This window comes from Pseudopipra pipra, chromosome 7, assembly GCF_036250125.1.
Source record: "Pseudopipra pipra isolate bDixPip1 chromosome 7, bDixPip1.hap1, whole genome shotgun sequence".
Classification (NCBI taxonomy): domain Eukaryota; kingdom Metazoa; phylum Chordata; class Aves; order Passeriformes; family Pipridae; genus Pseudopipra; species Pseudopipra pipra.
Genome location: NC_087555.1, coordinates 21,102,772 through 21,116,367, shown reverse-complemented (window position 1 = coordinate 21,116,367; position 13,596 = coordinate 21,102,772). Strand labels below are relative to the sequence as shown.

Genomic DNA, 13,596 nt, shown 5'->3' with positions numbered 1-13,596 from the left:
ATTCAGGACACAGCTGCTGTTAGTCATATCATCTGCAATATCCAATTAAACTGTAGGGTTTTTGAGACTTTTTCTAGATTTGATTATATTCAAAAGAAGAAAAGAAAAAGGACAAAGTATATTTAGCTGTTCATTCTGTATTACTGTTTGTAAAAATTTTTCAATTATCTGTCTGTCCCAAGAGAGGCATGTTCCAGAATTATGCAAATATATGCAAGAGTGAACTAACAGATTACATAATCAAAAATTAAATTTGTGACAAGGGTAAGAATACTCACACTTGTGGACTGAAGGTTACAGTTCTCACCATCACAATTATCAGGATGACAACGGTTAAAATCAGAGAGATAAGAGATATCTGTAAAGATAAAAATATTACTGCAGTCAGTAAGATGCTGAAAGGTTGTTCTTCTAGCAGCATAATGTATTTGTTAATAATTTTACATTAAGTTATGACTGGCACTTATTTTCTAATGGCATACAAAAAAACAAACCGCTGTTATGATTTACCTTTCCCAATTTTGCTATGTCTTGATATAAAGATATGGGTAAGGTAAAGATGATGGTGGTAAGAAGAATTATGAAGTGACGGTCAGTAAGCACGTTATCCAGCCCAACTAAAGAAAAAAGAAAATAATTTATTTCCTTAAGAGACTGACATGAGGAACAGATTTATTACATTTGAAAGTTTAGGAAAAAACAAACTGTTGGTGATCAAACTTTTACCCCCTTTACTCAAGCTAAGTAACACTGAAAACTAGGCATTAACTAACCTTTAGGAAGCCATGCACAGCATGTGCATAATCTAAAGAACTCTGCAAATTCAAGCCAAATGCATAATTTATGGGATATATTAAACTAAAATTAGAAAGTCTGGCATTCCTACATATGGATTAGTGTTAATGTCTTTCATCATGTCTGGGTCAATGTTGGAGACTGCAAGTAAAACATTCTACTACTTCTTTATGCCATTTACTCTTGAGGATTTTTTCCACACTGTGTGTTGACTTCAATTACTGGGCTGTTGAAGATAGGTCAAATCTTAAAGAACAATCCTAAAATAAGTTAATTTTAAGGTTTCTTTTGAACACCTTTCTTGCCATCAGCTGGCTTCCACTTGCAAAATAGATTACCATGTGAAGGCAACAATGTTATAATATTCCATGCAATCAGTGGGATTTATTTGTATAACTGGTGGTTTTTTTCAATGACAAAATAAAACACATCTCAGTTTCAGTCAGGCTACCATAAATCCTAGGCTTGAATGAACACTTGCTGAATAATTTTGGCTGGAAAGTGACTGGCAATTGACATGGAAAAATCTGTGTTCTGTTCCCTCTTTTCTTTGAGAGATTATAATGCTTTCCCACGTCTTTCCAGGTGGGTATTCTACCAGACAGGTAAAAAAATTTGCCATGCTGGGGGTTCCTCCTATGACAGAAGTCATATTACATATAAATCATTAGATATTCACTGTCACTATCAATTTGATCAGGTATGCACAGAACAACAGAGTGTGACAGTTAAAACTACATCCACACCTTGCAGGCTTCACATGCTGAAAACTATAATCCTCCTGTGGAAATCAAATAGTTCATACAAATACTAATTGCCACTTCATTGCAGACATGTTCTCTTTTAGTTTAATTTCCCAGCAAAGGATGTTTTAACTTAGCTGGCTTTGTGCTAAAGTACATCACAAACAAGCACACAAATTGCTCCACTGATTCTGCTGGGAAAACTTAAAGCACAGGAAGGGACACAAGGGCATGAGTTAAAAAGCTCAAAGTGCCACATCTGGTTTTGCAGTGAATATCTAAGAGAACTGAAAGTTACACACACAGTTCATGACCAGCTACTACAGATACGCTTAAGTAAACATTAAATTCATTATATTATTTGCAACTCATCCTGAATTATTCACCAGACGAAGTGCGGTTTCAAGTGCACTTCAAATGACCATTACAGGAATTATCTAAAAAAGATGACAAAAAATGATGTTGTAGATAAACAACTGGGGAAGACCCACTTCTATTTGCTTAGTATTTCACTGAAGCGTGTGGTCCCTTCACTGACACTGAGTCCACTGATAACCAAAGACTAGGGGTTTTATTTAGGAAAGACTTACTGAAACAGAGAAAGAAAATACAACCCCCAAACTAAAAAAAAAAAAAAACCAAAAAAAAACCCCCCAAAAAAACCAAAAAAACCCTTCAAGAAAACCCACTCATAGAAACAGGCTTCAAGTTCTTAACTTGAACTATATTTAAGAGCAATTTAGAAGCAAAGTAACAGGTAATCCCCAAATACTTATGCTACACTCCTATCCAATACATAATCCCCCATTCTGAATTTTTAAAATGCCTCTTACCTCCAGGAATTCTCTGAAAAACTTTGGTTAAAGTGTCTCCTGTTATTATGTTGTAACTGATCATAGCTTAAAGAAAAATAAATTTTTTTGTTAGCACAAGTCATATCCAAAATATTTGATAAACACTGAACACACGTATTTTGCAGACTTCAGGATCATATGCCACTGTCCCTCTTATACAAATCCTGGCTAGCACCAACAAGTTGTAAGTTTCAGGTTTAAAACAGAATTAAAAAAATTATTTAACACTTCCTTTTCTTTTTTCTTTTTTTTTTTTTTTTAAACAGGTACAACCTAAGCAATAATTCAGCCTGATAAGCAAGGCCATTGTGCTGACTTGACATATAAACTTAGTTCAGAAGAGGTAAAAAAGGCTTTTTAAAACAGTTTGTTTCAAATAGCAATTCTTTATCAGTTTATTTTCAAATACTTGTTTCGATTTAGTAAAGTTCCTGTGTTAGTCTAATAATTAGTCCTGCAATGAAACACAAGGGACTTTCTAGCTAATGCAAAAAACTAGCAAAATCTTTAAACCAGAAGAAAGGAGAAAATAGACTAAGATATCAGATATGGACTTCCAGTCCTCTCTCCCATTAATAAGTGCTGTGGACTTAACATTCACATGTCATTCTTGTCTAATTCTACACTAAAAGTGTGTATATTTGTGCATGTGTGTATACATATAAAATATATCTATACACTCGTGTGGTATTCAACAGTCAGACAGCATACATGTAGGTATTGACCTTAATGCATAAATATCCACTGCTGTGAAATTGTAAGTTATTAACACTACTTACAGAAATAAATTCAAGCACATACAAGTGCATAACTAGTTCCATGGTGAGGACTGAGACCTTTAGAATTCTTTTTCATATTATCTACAAAGCAGTTGATTTACAGTGGGGGATAATTACATGTGTAACATTGCTGCCTGCAGTAACAGTAACCTGACTCCCTTAAAAATCTCAGCTACCTGTAATCGGTCTGATCATTCACAAAGTAGGAATTTTGACCTGGGTATCCCAAGTCATCACCTCTTGCAGCCCCATGTGTGAAACTATCAAGATCATATAAGATTTGATTTGATCATGTTACTCCTGTAAGGGACAGATTTAGAATATCACTTTATTTCAAACTTCTCGTCTCATAAATTCCTGCCCAGATTATACCTGTTTGTTCTTTTATTATTTCCTCTTCAAAGAAGTCTTGACTGCCCTACTTCCCAGTAGCTTGTTGGGCGTGAGGCTGAACTAATGCTTTTGAAGAGCAATGACAGCACACAATATTCAAGCAAGAGCTGATTAGTGGCTTTTTCAATTACAGTAATATTGCATCTCTGAAAAAATAGTAATTCCGTACACTCCTAAAGCCGTGCTTTCCTTTTGTTTTAGACTCATCAACTTTGTGCTCTGGTACTCATTCTAGAACAGAATCTCCTTTGCTATTTTTTTTGTCATTCATTTTTACATGTGTGATCATGAATTTCTCTGCTATTACATTTCAGTTCATTTCTATTATTCTGGTCCTCCAATTCATTGAATTCTTCCTCGGTCGTTCTTCAGAACACACAAAGTAAATTTAATTATTTTATTGAATAGTAGAGAGGCATATATAGTATATTCTTTACACAGTTCTTAATATTTAACCAGTGAAACAATGAGGCAATGTAAAAAAGCTTGTTACTTGTAAAACTCAAACATTGATACTTTATGTGCTCTTACCAATAAATGGATATAAAAACTGAAGAGTTGAAAGAATTATATAACCTGCACGACCATAGGTTTTTCTGACCAGCTCTTGATATGTGTTGGTACTGGACAGATTTCCTCCTTTGATTAGTAATATAATGGAATAATCTGTTAAAATATAAAGTACTGTTAAAGACAATATGAACCAGCTTATGGTTGGTTACTTCTCATCTTCTTTCACTCCTTAAAAAAGAAAGTCTCTTAAAAGGAAAACAGTGTCATTAGGAAGATTGGGGATTAGAAACCTCACAAAATATTTCAACCCACCAAATCCAGGAGTTATAGGTTCATATTGGAAGGAAAATATTCAAAATCATAGTACAACACAAGGTTTGCATTCTGTGGTACATTTAAAAACAGTGATATACAACCCACTCAAGGATCAGTCTCCTAATTAGGGTAAAAACAGTGGATTAAAACAGGTCGTTATGAGGCACAAATAAAAACATTCTTTCAAATGTTACCTTGACTAGTCCAAGAAACTAGGCTTTATGAAAATAAATGCACACAAAAAGCAGCTTTATATGTTCTACAGTGTAATTCTCTGCTTTTACTAATCTGCTCAAGGGATTAGTGAGGTAAAAGAAAAAAATTATTAATTTTTACTCTCATAGATATACTTGTTTAAGGTATCATAAAGCTCAAGAACAGCCAAAATGTCACAGGGCTAATGTGACAGAAAGTGCCTTTGGAGTACCTGTGATGTAGGCAACCACAAATAAAAGCAGTACTCCTAGAGGAAAACCAGCTTCCTTCATTGAATATGGCAATCCTGCAAAGAAAAGGAGAGACTTATAGAAGAACCTTTACAAATAATTATTTGTGACAACCAAAATAAAGAAATATTCAGATTTTTAAAAAAATGCTAGGAATCTCCAAAATTGGACCACCATGCTTAATAACCTCAGAGAGATTATTTTCAGTGGACAAAGTGTTCCCTAGGTGTGAAGTTCTGTTAGCACCTGTCCAGCCTCTCTGATCATTATGGCCTAGAGGCTGTGGGGTATTTGTCACTGAGATGTGATCTCAGCTGACCCCTCTGCATTTTTGCATTGTAAGCAAATAAATACAGAGAAAAATCTTTAGAAACAGCAGCAGAAAGTAAGATGACAGTGTTATTCTCCAAGCTGGATAATCATGCATGAATAAACAAGGCTGAACACAGAAGAGCAAAGAAAAGTAGACTTACCTATAATGCCTGATCCTATGATTGAATTGACAATGTTAAACGCAGCTGATGCCAGATCACTGTTTCCTCCTTTTTTCCTGGGCTTACTAAGGAGGGCTATTTGGTCATCTGTTTCTACCTATTTCAGGGAGACAATGAAAACACTGTACATGAGAAAAAAGAGGTGAGAACAAGGATTTTACATGTAGTCTATGAAAGATAAAGAACCCCCACTTTTCATAGACTCAGATTTGTAGAGGTATTTTGATAAATAAATCCCATTTCTTTCAGTGAGAAATCAAAGGGGTATTAGGCATCTAATTCCTGTATAAGTCTGACCCATAATCTTCTGTAATTCTTCTCTGAAAAATAATAAGTGGAAGGACAGAAATGTATATAAACTCAGAGGTAGGCTGCTAAACAAAGAGCTTTTTAGTCACATTTCAAAGGCAGAAATGGGAATCAAGTATTTTTGAAAATACTTTGGCTAATACAACTAGTCAGCAAAAATTTGCCCCTGAATCAGGGAAATGAAATTAATTTTAAGAGTTACTAGTAAAGCTTGTCAACATTTGGATATACTCTAATCCAAGGTCTTATCCAGTATTTTAAATATTTCTGTGCCATTCAATGGTTTAGTTAATTATGAATAGTCCCAGAAAGTTTCTGTTGGAAAGTCTGGTACAAGCCAAAATTCGAAGCACATTTTGTAGCAAGTGGCTTCAAAAATTAAATTTCTAATCTTCATAAAGTATTTCTTCATAAGCAAGCAGTGGTCCTCTCCTCAGATCACCACTAAACTGTCAGAGAACATTTTAGAATTATTCATTAGAAAGACAGTATTTTAAGTGAAGTCGTGAAATTCAAAAAAAGGAACATTTAATGAAGAAAATGCCTGCTTGTGTTCTACAAAAGCAAAACATGGTGTACTTAGTCTGAAAGTAAAACCACTATTTCATGAATGCAAGAGCCTATTTAACTTACATAGCAGGTAGTACAAACTCAGATGCTTGTCACTAATCCTCCCGGAAAAAAAAATTATTGAAAAATCTAAAAGTCATCTGTAGATAGAGGCATAAGCTGACAAGCATAAAAGTGCCTGCCTCAAGGAGGGCTATATATTTAATTGGAACCTTCAATCCTTAAGCAGTAGTAACATAAGAGTAATACTGGCTCAGATCAAAGGACAGTATAGCCTGGTATCCCATTTCTGAGAGTGACCATGGAAAGTGCCTAGGGAAGAGCATAAGGACATGGGACATAGCCAGTTAGCAAATAACTTTCCTGTCCCAGCTTCTCTCAGTTTATGTATTCTGGATTTCCCAAAGTAGATGTGTTCTTGGTGCATTACATCCCTTAATGGATTGCTCTTTGAATTTTCTCTTTTTTGAAATTATGTATAATTTTTAACATCTGCAATGTCATGTGGCAATGAATGCCATGTTTTAACTATGCATCATATAAACAGACAGGTATTTTTCTTTGTTCTGAATCTATCATTAAGTATATCCACCTGGTGTCCCAAACATTTCTGTCATCACAGACAAACCAACCACTAATTTCTATCTTCTTCATATCACCTACAGTTTCATAAGTAACATTCTCCCTCAGCTCTTTTTTGTCTAGACTTACTGGTGCTACATTTTTATCTCACTACTGATTTCAGCAGCAGGAGCATCCCTGTCATTCTCTCCTGAAATTTTAATGCCCTCTGCTACTTACAGCACTGTACACGTGGAATTGCACTGAACTAGAACAGTCCAGTTCCCTCTCTTCAGTTGCTACAAGAAATGAACAAAATTTGCATTGTGCAACCCTGGTCCCTTCCCCATCCGGAAGGGACCCATTTAAATGGGCAAAAAGGAGAAGAAAGGGCAACAGAAGATGTTGAGGTGAAACGGCTCCGGTAGCGCTCTCGAGGGTGCACCTGGCCTGCAGACGGGGAGGGACGTCTGCTGGGAGCCCGGCTAGAGAGCTGTGCAACGCAGGAGGCTGCAGAAGAGGGAACGGGATGCGTTTGTTTCTCGCAGGGTCCTCTCCTGGGGCCACTCGCTATGGCACCGACAGCGCCGGGCACGGCAGGAGATGATGGGGCACGGCAGGAGATGATGGGGCACGGCAGGAGATGATGGGGCACGGCAGGAGATGATGGGGCACGGCAGGAGATGATGGGGCACGGCAGGAGATGATGGGGCACGGCAGGACCACGCTCACGCCCTGGTCCTCACTCGACACCGAATTTCAGCCGTGCCCAGCAGCCGCCCTTCCCCTGCCTCACAAGGATAAAGCCCCTCAGAACGCATTTTTTTCCCCTCCGTGGTACCTATGACTCTTTCTCCCTCGTACGAGTTCGGGGACAACCGAACAGAGACGAAGAGGCCATCGCTGCCTCCAGCTCGGCCGTGGAGCGGGGACGTTCCAGCGGCCGGTCGCGCTCAGCCGCCACAACCGGCCGCGCTGCCTCTCGCACCCCATGCCCGTCCCGCGGACACGGGCCGACAGGGGTCAGGTGGGTGCCGGCGGGCTCGCTGAGCCCGGAGAGCCCCCCGCCTCGCCCGCCCCGCTGTCAGCCCCGGTACCTGGCGAGCGGCGGCCGCCGGCGGCTCCATCGCCCGCGGGGCGGGTGGGGCGGCGGGTCCCTCACGGCGCCGCTGGGCTGCGGGGGCCCCTCGGCCGCCGGCACGGGCAGGGACCGGGGCGGCAGGGGCTCCCCCGGGCGGGCTCGGGAGGGTCCCGCGGCACCTCCGCGGGTGTTGGGAAGGCGGTGTGTGTGTGCCCGGCTCGCCCGAGCCCGGCCCGGCCCGCCCCGCACACGGACCTGTTGGAGAGCGGGCAGGGGCGCGAGCGGCGCCCAAGCCCCGCACGGGCGGGCGGGGGCTCTGAGGCGGCGGCCCCTCCTCCGGGACGCCCTTCCCTGGAAACGCTCCGGAAAGTAAGTGTCTCTGACTCGAGTCTGTGAGGTCCCGAGTTTACCCCGTCCTTGTTTATCCCCAGGGCACAAGGAAAGTTTTCTCGGTGGGATGTGCAGCGAAAACTAGCTCAAATGTCACTGCTGCTCATTCGTGGTTGCTTTTTAATTTCGGTGTTATTAGCGAGGGCTCGCCACTGCAGTCCTTGTTTGTTCTCCTCAGAACAAACAAGGACAAGCAAGCCGCTCTTAAGGATACTAAGTCAGATAAAGAACACACCGAGGTTCCAGTGCAAGTACGGGAAGAGGCCAAACTAATTAAAGGTGCAAAATGACAGTGCTGAAAAGTTTAGGGTCTGTAGATAGCTCTGTTACCGTGAGCAGCCTCCATCAGAAAAATGGTTTGTCAACATGGAACAAGCCACACAAAGAAATGTACATTTTAAACAAAAACCTGTAGGAAGTAGTAAGCACTGATAAAATTGGAGACAGTCATGAATTTTGTGAAGTATTGCTGCACATAAAATTTAGGGCCTACAAGAGTGAAAAAACACTTTGGGAACTTAGTCCAGTTACTAGAGGGCACCATCAATTGAATGTGAACCCAAAATTTTCAACGACATTAAATCATTATGGGGAAAAAATCCCTGAGAGATGACAACTTCACAGCAGAAGAAAATAGAGCATGATAATTTCCTTTCTATAGTCTTAGGAACTCTTATATTTGATAATACTTTACTAGGGTGAACTGTGGTGGTTAAAGGAGCACATGTGCTGCGCATCAGTAATTTTGTCCTTAAAGATCTATGATGCATATGATTTAATATGGAGAACAAAGTGCACATGAAGAGCATATATGACATTTTTGTTCAATAGCTTAAGCACATTAGCTTCAACTTCTTCAAAAAAAGTCTCTAATCAGTTCCATGACAAGCTACAAGCTGACATGTATTCTTGTGTGACCAGTCAGATGACATGACTCAGCAGAGAAAAGTTTAGAGGCATAAAGTGCAGAGAAAATTCCTGTGATTTGTAGCAATGTTATTTTCTTTCTTGAACTGTACAAAGAATTCTCTGTGAAAATACATAATGAAGCTGTTTTAAAGCAGAGTGTAATAAAGCATACAGTATGTTTTCATGAAAGTCTTCTACCAGACTCTCTATGTTTAGTACTGTAGCAACTTCCTCACAAACCCACGTGCTCTACAATAGTCCCTCTGAGTTATGTGATTTTGTTTTAATTCCCATTTGAGGTGTGCATTTGTTACCTTAGAAAATACCTTCTGTTTTATGCAAATACTTTTTCTTGTATGTCCTTGCTATTAATCAGATACTTTCTTCAGGCATCCTTTTGATACAAATTAAGTGAAGCTCCCACTGTGCAGCTCTTTGTATGTGAGGGGGACGGTGCCAAATGTGGCACCCACTTATTTAAGAGTCCTAGAATTTTCTTTTTATCGGTCATAGTGGCTTGATTCCAAGTAGTGTTTGTAAACTTACCAGTTTTAATTCAGTGTACTAACAGTGAATTAGGGAAAAGAATTGGCACATCCCAAAAGATTGTATAAAGGTGTTTTTTTTGTGTACTATGACAGCTCTGTGCTCCTTGCTGTGCTTTAGGATGTGGTTATTGCATGGAAAGCTTAACACTGGTTTTGGTCTTAGAAGCGTAGGAGTACATTCTGAATGAAATAAAATTACAGGATGCACTGAAAGTCCATAATCCACTGTTTGCATTATGTTCCATGGGAGTTTGCTGCAGGACACTTTGTACAATAATTTACCCCTCTGGTTGCAGCGCAGGGCTGAGCTCTGAAGGATGCCAACACAATTAAACCACAGGGCTAGGACAATTACAAAAAAAAAAACCAACCAGAAGACATCTTCCAAAAAGATGGACACAAAGGAAGTTGTGTCCAAAAAAGGAAACAGAATCATAAATCCTCATGAAATGTGGAAACATATTGAGGCAGGCTAAAATGAATTAGAGCAACAGCCAGCAAAAAAGAATTGTTATCAGTAACTGTAGTATTTATGAACAGAAATCCTGAGGATCCACAGAAAATTTAGGCTGGGTGGGAAGAGCAATCATAATAAAATCAGAACAGAGAAAGTAGAGAGGGGTTTTTTTTGTTCACTGGAGAATATCTTGGGAAGTAGAGAGGTTTTTTTTTTGTTCACTGGAGAATATCTTGGGAAGTTTTCCATAGCAAAACACTTCCCACAAGGAGGGCCAAACAGAGGATATGCCTTATACTGAATTATCAACACAGTGATGAAAATATTAGCAATAATTATTTGGGATGATCAGATGTATTCATCTTGGAATCATAAACTAATTTGTGTCTGTGGAAGGAACTCCTACATTTTTATTTAGTATCAATGGTAGTACTGGTATTGGAAAATGAAAAATGTGACATAAATATGACTTCCTAAAACAACTCCAGAAGTTATCTGGGAAATGTATACAAACATACCTGACACCTCCACTGGGCAATGTAGTAGAAACTATAATAAATAATAGGATGGGATGGTATTTATCTGTGTTGGCAGAGCTTTGTGGACAAGCCTGCACTTTACAACTTTTGCTTTGCCAGTGTTACTGCTTGAGAACTAGATTTCTAAATGCCAATAAAACCACTGTCACCTTTCACAAGCATTAAACATATTAAACCAAAGAAGGCATTAAAAAAAACCCCAAAGAAAACTCAGTACTATAACCTTTTTGTGTACTCCAAGGATATTGTCTTGATCATCTGAAAACATATAAGGTAAAAGATTTAAGATTACACACAAAGCAGGCCTAGAAAAAGAAAAGCCATGTGATGCAAAGAGACAGACATAAAAGAGAGAATTCTTTTCCTTTTATGTCTGTCTTTAAATGAAGGAATAAAACGGAAAAAAATCAGCATTTTTTTGGTAGGGAATGATCTTTATAATCACATGTCACTTTAATGTCAGCTTCACTAGTCCTTCCTGAAAAGGTCAGTAACCTTTTACTTTTTAATAGTGTATTTGTCTGTGAGGCAAACATATTAAGAAAGGACTAATGTTCTCAACAGTAAATTAATTTAGATGTAAGATACCTAATCTGCCAGTAAGCGATTATGGACCACTTTTAAAAACAATTTTATTGAGAAGCGAGCTTTTGTGATGTGTGTGAGCAATGAGTGGAAACAGCTCAAATATTGTTGTGCCCCCCTGCAAGTATGGTCAGGACTACAGGGGAATGTAAGCTCCTAATAATACAGCTGTAGGCAGTTCTGCTTGTGTTGCTTAGTTGATGATCTTAATAAACACCAAACACATGGTCTCCAGTAAGAGTATATAGAGCATTGCAGAAACTACTTAAAAAAATTCTGGTTTGATGAAAATGTTTGTTTACACCTGAAAACTTCTAACCTGGCCTTCATAAGAACCTTTAATCTCTGTGAAGTTAGTGGACAAACACTAAACAACTGAACTGGCAGTTACCAGTACAGTTTTTCCTCTCCTATGAGTTGAAGCTGCTATAATCTGTTTTGGAGAAGTGTTGGTAACCTTTTGTGGATGGTTCTCATTGTGGATCCTGTGTCTTCAGTCTCATGTGATAACATTTTCTGCCTCATAGCCTGCGTAGTTGCGGTCAAAAGAAGCATAGGGAGGAAAAAGAAATGTCAAACTGCAACTGGCTATGCACTACTAGTTGGTTGTGACAAATAATAAACTATTTATTTAATTTAAAACTCACATAAAACCAGCTAAATAAGAGAATTTGAAGCTTTACATATTAATTTTTCTTATGGCAAATTTGAAATGTAAACTCATTGTTTCTCTCTCTGACTCATTAACTCGTGGGATCTGTATCTGGGAAAATCAAAACCAAAATTCTTCTAGTTCAAAATAGCCACAGTGAAGCCCAGAGGGCAACCATGCTGATGTGGGAAAACTCATGACTGAATTGGGAACTGCCTTGCTGTGTTATACCCTATAATTCTTCAGCTAAAGTGTATGAACCCCAAAAAAACTTCTTATTGACTTTCCTAGAAGTTTCTTTCATCTTTCTTGAAATTTGGAGGGGTTTTTTTCCCTTGTGTATTTTTGACTTACAGCAGCCCTACTGTTGATTATTTACTATAACAGAGAAAGTAAGTAGGAGATTAGATTGTTACTCCATATTCAAATTACTCTCAGCTAGCGCTTAACTGAGGGTTTAGGATTGAAGTTGATGTCACACTTTTACCTGCTGGACTGCCCTCGCTGGTGGGGAAAATTGGAGCTGAACACAGAAGTCAGTTATGCCTGCTTGATTGTTCACTAGGTATGAGCTAGAATTTGAGTGAGGAGGAAGTTAAAAAATTGGAATTTTCTTGAAGTGTTGCAGTAGCAGGTCTGGATATCTCCTTTGGTGCTGCTTGAACAGATTTGAAAGGGTATGAGAAAGCAAGCCAAGTGTGGCACTTCACCACTTGAAAAACACCTTTCATCATCAGTCTGAATGAATGTGTCTTACAAATCCGAACAATAGTACAGGAAATTTTTGTGCCACGTGTCTCAAACTTGTTGCCTACATAAAGATACAATGTAGTGTGGTAATCAGAGTTATTAATGTAGTTATTATTGTAGGTATAAATCTTTCTCAGAGGTCATAACACCTGGCTAATTCCCTCTCCAAGTGTTGACTACATAGATAGCTATATGTTGTATAGAAGATGTAAAATATTGCCTTGTCTACAAGAAAGCTGGTGTCCTTACCACTACACTTTGATCCTGAACATGTGAATGACATCAAAAGAAGTTCCCAAACTTCATTTAGTAGGGCTGTTGAGTTCTGCACAAGTTTGCTATTTCTACAGTGCTAATATAGAACTTAATATAAAATCTGCAAGGGAAAAAAAATCACTCTAAAAAGGGGTACTTTGAACTGTGAACTGATTGTGGAATTTTCACAAGCAGACTTTTCAACAAATGCTGACACCCCATCACATTTTGCTTACAGGAATGCAAAAAGTATCTGGGGGAAGAAAAAGTATGAAAAAAATCTTCCCCTCTCCTCCTGTCCCCCCAGAGTAAGTGTGCCAGCTTCCACCAAGCCTGGTGCCAGGAATGTGGAAGAACAAACTGAGTAGTTGGGTAGCAGTGAGGAAGGCATAAGAGAGAAACAGAGTCCGTCTGTATCCCTGAGGACTTGATAAATTGGGGTGAAGTTGGGAACCATTTGGAAGAGCTGCGAACCATTGGGATTTATGGATTATGTTCTGCTGACAAACAGGTGAAGGCAAAGAGTCAATCACTTTAGAGGTTTTCTTCTCCAATTTACTTTGCTATTTCATACTAAAATTATCATTTTTATTTGAAGCTGGAGGTAAATGGTAATAGGCTCCGATTTCCACAAACCAACCAGGTTTGTAGTGAAGGA

At 38.9% G+C, this 13,596-nt stretch overlaps 1 protein-coding gene across 6 annotated transcripts in view; it reads right to left on the bottom strand.

Moving 5' to 3' along the window:
- SLC38A11 (solute carrier family 38 member 11) overlaps nucleotides 1-8,190 on the bottom strand; it is a 35,813-nt gene extending 27,623 nt beyond the window's left edge. The window contains exons 1-7 of one of the 6 annotated variants that reach the window (XR_010431963.1): nucleotides 7,870-8,085; nucleotides 5,312-5,429; nucleotides 4,820-4,894; nucleotides 4,096-4,230; nucleotides 2,372-2,437; nucleotides 511-617; nucleotides 279-358 (exon numbers count right to left, since the gene is read on the bottom strand). Coding sequence is in view for 5 of the 6 variants with exons in the window: in XM_064661017.1 (XP_064517087.1) it covers nucleotides 279-358; nucleotides 511-617; nucleotides 2,372-2,437; nucleotides 4,096-4,230; nucleotides 4,820-4,894; nucleotides 5,312-5,429; nucleotides 7,870-7,899 (611 nt within the window). In the remaining variant the exon portion in view is untranslated. Of the gene's footprint in view, nucleotides 1-278; nucleotides 359-510; nucleotides 618-2,371; nucleotides 2,438-4,095; nucleotides 4,231-4,819; nucleotides 4,895-5,311; nucleotides 5,430-7,217; nucleotides 7,310-7,613; nucleotides 7,746-7,869; nucleotides 8,086-8,108 lie in introns of those variants that run through there. The other 5 variants (XM_064661019.1, XM_064661017.1, XM_064661015.1 and 2 more) reach the window with 5 other exon arrangements.
- Between the last annotated feature and the right edge of the window lie 5,406 nt (nucleotides 8,191-13,596).